This window comes from Nothobranchius furzeri, chromosome 12 (genome assembly GCF_043380555.1).
Source record: "Nothobranchius furzeri strain GRZ-AD chromosome 12, NfurGRZ-RIMD1, whole genome shotgun sequence".
In the NCBI taxonomy this organism is placed as follows: Eukaryota; Metazoa; Chordata; class Actinopteri; order Cyprinodontiformes; family Nothobranchiidae; genus Nothobranchius; species Nothobranchius furzeri.
The window spans coordinates 25,214,382-25,221,043 of record NC_091752.1 but is presented as its reverse complement, the minus strand read 5'-3'; the positions used below and the strand labels follow the sequence as shown (position 1 = coordinate 25,221,043).

At 41.3% G+C, this 6,662-nt stretch overlaps 1 protein-coding gene across 1 annotated transcript in view; it reads right to left on the bottom strand.

The window, feature by feature from the left end:
• Nucleotides 1–4,057, bottom strand: part of arid5b (AT-rich interaction domain 5B) — a 95,940-nt gene extending 91,883 nt beyond the window's left edge. The window contains exons 1-2 of the mRNA XM_070542486.1: nucleotides 3,807–4,057; nucleotides 3,265–3,519 (exon numbers count right to left, since the gene is read on the bottom strand). Coding sequence (XP_070398587.1) covers nucleotides 3,265–3,519; nucleotides 3,807–3,827 — 276 coding nt within the window. The 5' untranslated portion in view covers nucleotides 3,828–4,057. The remainder of the gene's footprint in view (nucleotides 1–3,264; nucleotides 3,520–3,806) is intronic.
• Nucleotides 4,058–6,662: the final 2,605 nt, after the last annotated feature.

Below are 6,662 nucleotides of genomic sequence, written 5' to 3'. Positions count from 1 at the left end.
GTTCTTTTTTCCTCCCCAAAGGAAAAATCAAAGAACCAGCAAATGAATACAATCTAATATCCCTACAAGCTGGCTTTACAATCACCAAAACACATGCATGGACCACTGCCATGTACTGAAGAAATGGCTCTGGATCCATGCCAAAGTGTTTTCCACAGCAATCAATACTGGCCTACTGCTGCAGTCCCCCTGCCTGTCAGTGCGTGCGTGCATGTATGTGTGTGTGTGTGTGCGTGTATGTGTGTGCGTGCGTGCATGTATGTGTGTGTGTGTGTGCCAAAGCCTTGTCAGCTACAGGGACAGAACAGAACAGAGGACAGGTCAGATGAAATCAGAGGTGATGATAATAGCACATTAATAGAACATGATCCACGAATATTCTCAGCAGTTGCAAATTCCCATTAGGAGCGCATTTTATGCTGCATGTGCAGTAAAGTAGGATATAAGATAAGAATTAGCAGTCAGGAGCCTGGAGCTGGAGTGTACAATAAGTGGGTGTTGTGAGCCGATATCTGCAACCACTGTGCAGAAATGGGGAGCCCGAAAACAGAAAATAATTTGGAGTGAGAATGTGTCACTTGTTGAGATTTGAAACACATGCGGCTGTTTAGTCAGTGGCAAGTTTGCAGAGCAGAGGCCTCAGTAGAGGGTTTGTCATAATGGGTGAGCAACCCGACACAAAGCCTGTTTAAAGAGCGAGCTGAGCTCAACCGGTGGTGGTAAACACCGCTCGTCAGGCTGAGACACAGTGAAAAATATAGCTTCCTCCACACAAGGACTTAAAAATTAACTCGGTATAAATAGATTCATAAATTAGCCCGGGATCTTTTCATCATCTAATCAGCAAACACAGCTGCCGAGTGGTTCGCATTTTTTCTGTGAATCATTATTTTTATTTCCAGGCAAAGCTGACTGGTTTTAAAGTTGGCTGCGTTTGAAAGGAATTGACCTCCAACCCTCTTGACAGAAGAAAAACAAGCACTGTAGGTCACGGGTTGGTTCCTCTTGTCACTGCACAGCACAGCAAAACACAGCAAAAAAACACTGCAAGAGAGGCTGAAAGCAAACAAATACCTGAGAAAAAAATACATTCAGGAAATTACATCATGCCTCTGAGCTAAAAGCACAAGTGAATCAGTAATCCAATTCCACTAGTTCAATAAAAGGCTGTTGTAATGTCTTGAAAAAGCTGTACTTTCTTTTTTATTTTTGGGTGTTTGGAGGCTTGAGATAAAAAGAAACCCAAAATAAAAGTTGCGAGACACTTATTTAGCTTGCTATCAGCACTAATCTGAACAAAACATATAAATAATCCACATTTGCACCAAGTTGTGACTGTTGTCATGACCTCATTTAGAGCTTAACTTGGGAAAACAGCACATTTCCTGAGAACTCTCAGCTATCAGGTTCATATCTGCATGAGTCACAGGAACAAATTGAACTCCTTATTCAATCAGTAAATTACAGATTTACAGTTCAGTGTTGCACCAAATAAAACTAATCTAATATGAAGTTTATAAACTCAGCTTAAACATGAGCCACCCTCCTTTGGGATGCAGTCTTTTATTTTTGTTTTTGTTTTCCCAAGTGCCGGTTTACCCCTCCTTTTAGTTTTTCAGGATTATGGATTGCATCTGTTAGTGCTTTTAGCTGACTCATGTGGTGCAGATTAGTGTTATGGGACAAAGTCAGCGAGAATCTGAATTGGCTGGGTGAAGGTCATAAACTGGACTGAAGTTGTCAGGACATTTTCCACTGTGTAATATACAGTAAGTAGTCCGATTTGCTCAGAGCAGAAGCTTTTGACAAGCCCTTTAATTGAGGTCAGCCTGCAGGCACCTACACAGCACTTAAAACATTTCATCCCCAAAATTAAATCGTTTCAGTGTTTATTCTCTGATCTGTGCAGCTTCAAAGAGGAGGATGTCTTGCAGAACTCGGCGTGCTTTAAAATCTATCATCAGTGCAGTAAAATTGCTTTGATTTCATTTTGTAATTGGACTCTGGTAACAAATGGAGATGTCTTTTTTTCTTCCTCTACTCCCCCCCCCCCCCCCCCCCTTAGTGTTGCTTTACAACATGTGGCAAATATGTGTGATTTCATTTGTGCTGGCAGCGCAGCTCCTTCTGTTATTGAATATAATATTTTCCAGATCTGCTCAATGGACTGGAATGTAAGCGCTTTGCGATGCAAATAAGTCGTTGGGAAAGGGGCGGAGCTGACATGTTGCGCAAGTGTGGTCTTCGGAATCGGGAACGCATGCCCGCGGAGTAATTGCTAAATAATTTGCGGCGCGTTAAAGCCAAAGAGAAAAGAATCCACGAGGACGGTGAGGTGTCTAAGCGGGCGGACATAAATAGCCACCTTTCTGATGAAAGGGAAATGCGATAGCTGCTCTATTACTCAAGAGGAAAGAATGCAAGTAAACCATCAGCCGAAGAGTCAAGTACAAACACGGCTTTGTCCGGTTCTATAAACAATGAAACAGCCAAAATGATCATCTCCACGCAGCCGCTAAAGCGTCAGAACGCAGAAAACAGCAATTATAGCGAGAGGGGAAGACAACGGTGCGTTCGTTTCTGGTGCAGCTCACCATTCAGCGCAACACCGGATCACAAGCGCCACATATGGCCACAGTCAATCATAACTATTGCGTATTTCTGTGCCAAACAACAGCGTAACGCAGCGCGGGGGCGGGTTTAAAGCGCAGCATAAAATGGGAGCTGACAATAATCATTGTTGAGGATGTTACTGTTCCCCAGCTAAGACGTGTCAGCGCTTTTACTTATGCATATTTAAATATTTTATTTCATGTTTAATCATCGAGCTGCATAACAAAACATCTCATCACTGATTTGAGCCAGTTTCATACAGCGCATTCATTACCCATTTCGCAATTTCCGCTCATATGTCAGTGTATTTGACCCCCCCCCCCCCCCATTTCTTTTTTTTTCCTTTTTTTTAACTCAAGTAAATGAAATGACAAGAACCCAAGCGCAGGATTGCTGCGGATTTCCCCCTTTTGTAACACAATTAACCCCACAGAGCGCAGCGGCAGACTTATTGCGCGCAGCTGGATAAGTGCACATTCAGCAGTTGACACAATAGACTAAATAAATAAAATAAAAATAAAAAGTAAAACTAGCTCAGCTCTGTCACAATGAGTTCGTGAATGCCTCTGTCACTGGAGATATCCACTCTGAATGCGCGGAGAGGAAAACGCACCAAAAATATTATTATAAATATCTGCTCTTTATTCCTACCTCTCCATGAGCCACCGTCCGTCCCTGGGGAGTATCCTCTGGTAGAAAATAAAGTTTGGAGCTTGATAAAAGTTGCTTGCTTGTTCTTTCCTCCCAGAGAAGCTGGAGCTCCGCTATGCATAAAGGATCCTCCGGTTTACATCTGACGAAGAAAAAGTCTCCAAGAGCGAGAATCCTCGCTTTCCCGTCCCGGTTGCATTTAAAGGCTTTATAGAATATATATGGTCCATGTAAGCCGCAAGACGAGCCCACCCACTGTAGGAGAGAAAGGACAGATATTAAAGAAATGAATAAAATGCGTGCACGTTTTTAGAATGGTAAACAAACATCTCAAACGTTCATGTTTCGTTATTACGCACGGCTGGCCCGATGTCAGCTTTCTACTCAAAATTAGCGCAATCTTAACTATGTTTAGGTGCTCCAACCTATCAAACAGGCGCAGAGGATTCAGCGGGTCAAAGTTTGGAGGGTTGCGGACTCATGTTTGCAGAAAGCAGCGAACAGCGCGCGGAGAAAATAAAACAAATGAAAACAAACGTTACCTTCAGTGAGTTCGGCTCCATCTCGACGTTATGAATTGATTAAACTCAACACGCTCTCCAAACTTGCTGGCTTGAATGGATCGCCGCAGGTCCTGGAAGGGACGTATCTGTAAAGAGTTTAAAACACGAGGTTTTAGGCGTTAAAGAGAGGCTGATATTTTTGTTTTATTGTGGAATATATGTAGAAACGTTTAGTTAGTCTGGAATTTACATTTTATGTTAAGCCTTTGTGAAAGCAACGTTTTTGGCGCATTTTGTACGAAGGAATTCAATATTTACGCAACAAATTTTAAAATAAACAATTAAATATACGCTGATTTAAAATAATAATCACGTTCACTCGTAAATAACACTAGAAATTATGATTTAGGGGAAGAATTTGTCAATTTAAGTGTCAGAATGCATTTATTTAGTATTTTATAGCGTTTTTGAGACTATGTATCTTCCAGGACTTTCGTAAAAGACGTTCAATATGAAAGCACATTTCTCACCGTAATGACACTGAGGCGCTTACTGTGGATGCCTTCAAGAAACAATGTTACATGAAAGTTAATAGGGCTATCAAATGATTCCTCAAAAGGAAACCGTGAGGCGGTTTGGCTCAGAGCGGCGATCAGTGCGCACAGCTCCCCGCCGACCCGCACAATGACCTTAATGTCGAAAATGAAATTATAAAAATATATTTATTCATATCCGCATTTTTGGCGTTTCCATATTTTCGTAATTAAACTGAATTTGTCCGAAAGCGGACGTGACAAAGACACGCGGTGCTCGTCCGTTACGCACACAAATCACAAAAGCACTGTGATGATGACCTTGTGAAACAAACACATTTACTCATTTAAACTCTCTAAATTAAATATTCATTGTTTTAACAACTCGTCCGTTTTATTTACACCGGGCTTCTATTTGCATATTAACGACTCATCAAAGCGATGCTAAGTTGGCAATTCTCATTTGCATCTATTGTTCTCCGTTGGATAAACGCATCAGCAGCATTTTATCGGCTAACTAAAATATTCATGTTTATTGAAAAAAAAGAAGAAATAAAGAAATAAAAGTACCGATTCCGTCCACAGCACGGTGCTGTTTTTCCACCCTCTGCACCCTTGCCCTGCATTTATCCACCACTCAGATCACAGAGCATGCAACAGCGACTTAGGCCTACTTCTGACACAAGCTATTTCAAGTACACTATTACGCAATGCGCCTTTTTTCCTCCTGAAACTAGAGGCAGAGCATGCAGGCGCACTGATTCACAGGCCGGATGTATTTCTGCAGCCCAAACTCATGTGTTTTCATTTTCTTCTTGAATAAATGCCTGGTATTGATCTTTTAAAAAAGCAGACTGATGAGTCAGAGCTAATTATATTCTCTCTGTCCTCCATTCAGATAATATTCATGCAAAATATAGTTGAGCTAAGGCTGAATGACTTGGATATTTGAAGTGTTATTTTAGAGAATTGGGATGGAGCAAAGGCTGGACTACAGAGACTCACTGTCTTGCATAATGCAGCAGTGATGGGATTCCTGCAGTGAATCTGATTTAAACCACAACTCCTTCGGTTATCTTTCCTGATTTCTCCCACAGTCATTTCACTGCCTGAATCAATGGGGCTGCATTGTTAATGCCACCCTCCATAATGAAGTTGCTGGTTAATCAATGGCACCACTCCAGCTCTTATCAGGCAATTGTAAGTGTTTGCTTGTCAACAGGTAAAGCCCAGCAAGAGGGTAATATTAAGATGCAGGCATTGATGTGGATCAGGGGTCTGTTGAGAAATCAGAACTGAAAACAAAAGATGAGTGGCTGCGAAATGAGAGGCTTGTAATACATGAATATTTTGGCTTATTGTCAAAATATTTTGGCTTATTGTATTTCAAATGTTGGTTTAATTTGTTATTTTTTCATTTTCTCATTGTTCCTTTCTTTAAGTGATTAGATTTAATTTTCTTTTATACGAGCCGATTTAGAAACATTGTTTTTCGCAGCCTCTATTAGCAGTGGCGCCCCCCCCCCCAATTTTTTTTCAAGGGTGATGGGGCACATGGGGGCTACTGAAAATTGGGGGTTGGCACCAAGCCCCCACAATGCGGGACAGAAATTCAGTCCAACGCGGAAGTGAAATAAATTGCAGTTCCACCCTCATCCACTGGGGGCTGGTGTCAGAAGCGAGCAAATCCTCTTTGACTCCCATGTTAAAAATACCAATTTCACAGCAGAAATAAACACGTTTACAGCCTGGTTCCAAAACATGTTTTTGGTTTAAATGATCTAGTTTACACTCATGACATCTCTGAGGGGGGTGAATTTTTTTTCTCGCTCTTCTGTTTAAGTATATTAAAAGTCTAAAATTCAGTATAATTAATGAGCATCAGACCCACGTGACCACAGAGCTAGCTCCGTGGAAAGGCCTCAGTAGCCTCAGTCTGAGCCTCAGCCTTGACTGAAAACTGTTCCGTGATTTTTAGTCTCTGAACTTAGTTGTAGCATTTGTGTATTCTTTTTTGGATATTATTTGTGCAATTGTTGGACAAAATGACTTGCTGCGGCATTAATTGCACTAATAGAGCGTCCAAGGAGTCTCCACTTCATTTTTTTTCGGTAAGTAAAATTATATTTATGTATTTATGTCGATGATTTTAGGTCACTGCCGCTCTTGCACTAGCTGAGCTTACATTTTAACATGTACTGTTTAACCATGAAATTTAAATGTAATAGGGTAAAACCCAATGCATTTAACATCACGCTGCATTTTAGAAAATGGGTTGAAATATAACATGTTGGTGGAGCTGGGTTCCAACTATTGGTATGGTCCCCACCCCGTCCAGTTCTCCCCAGCTGCAGCTCTGCGC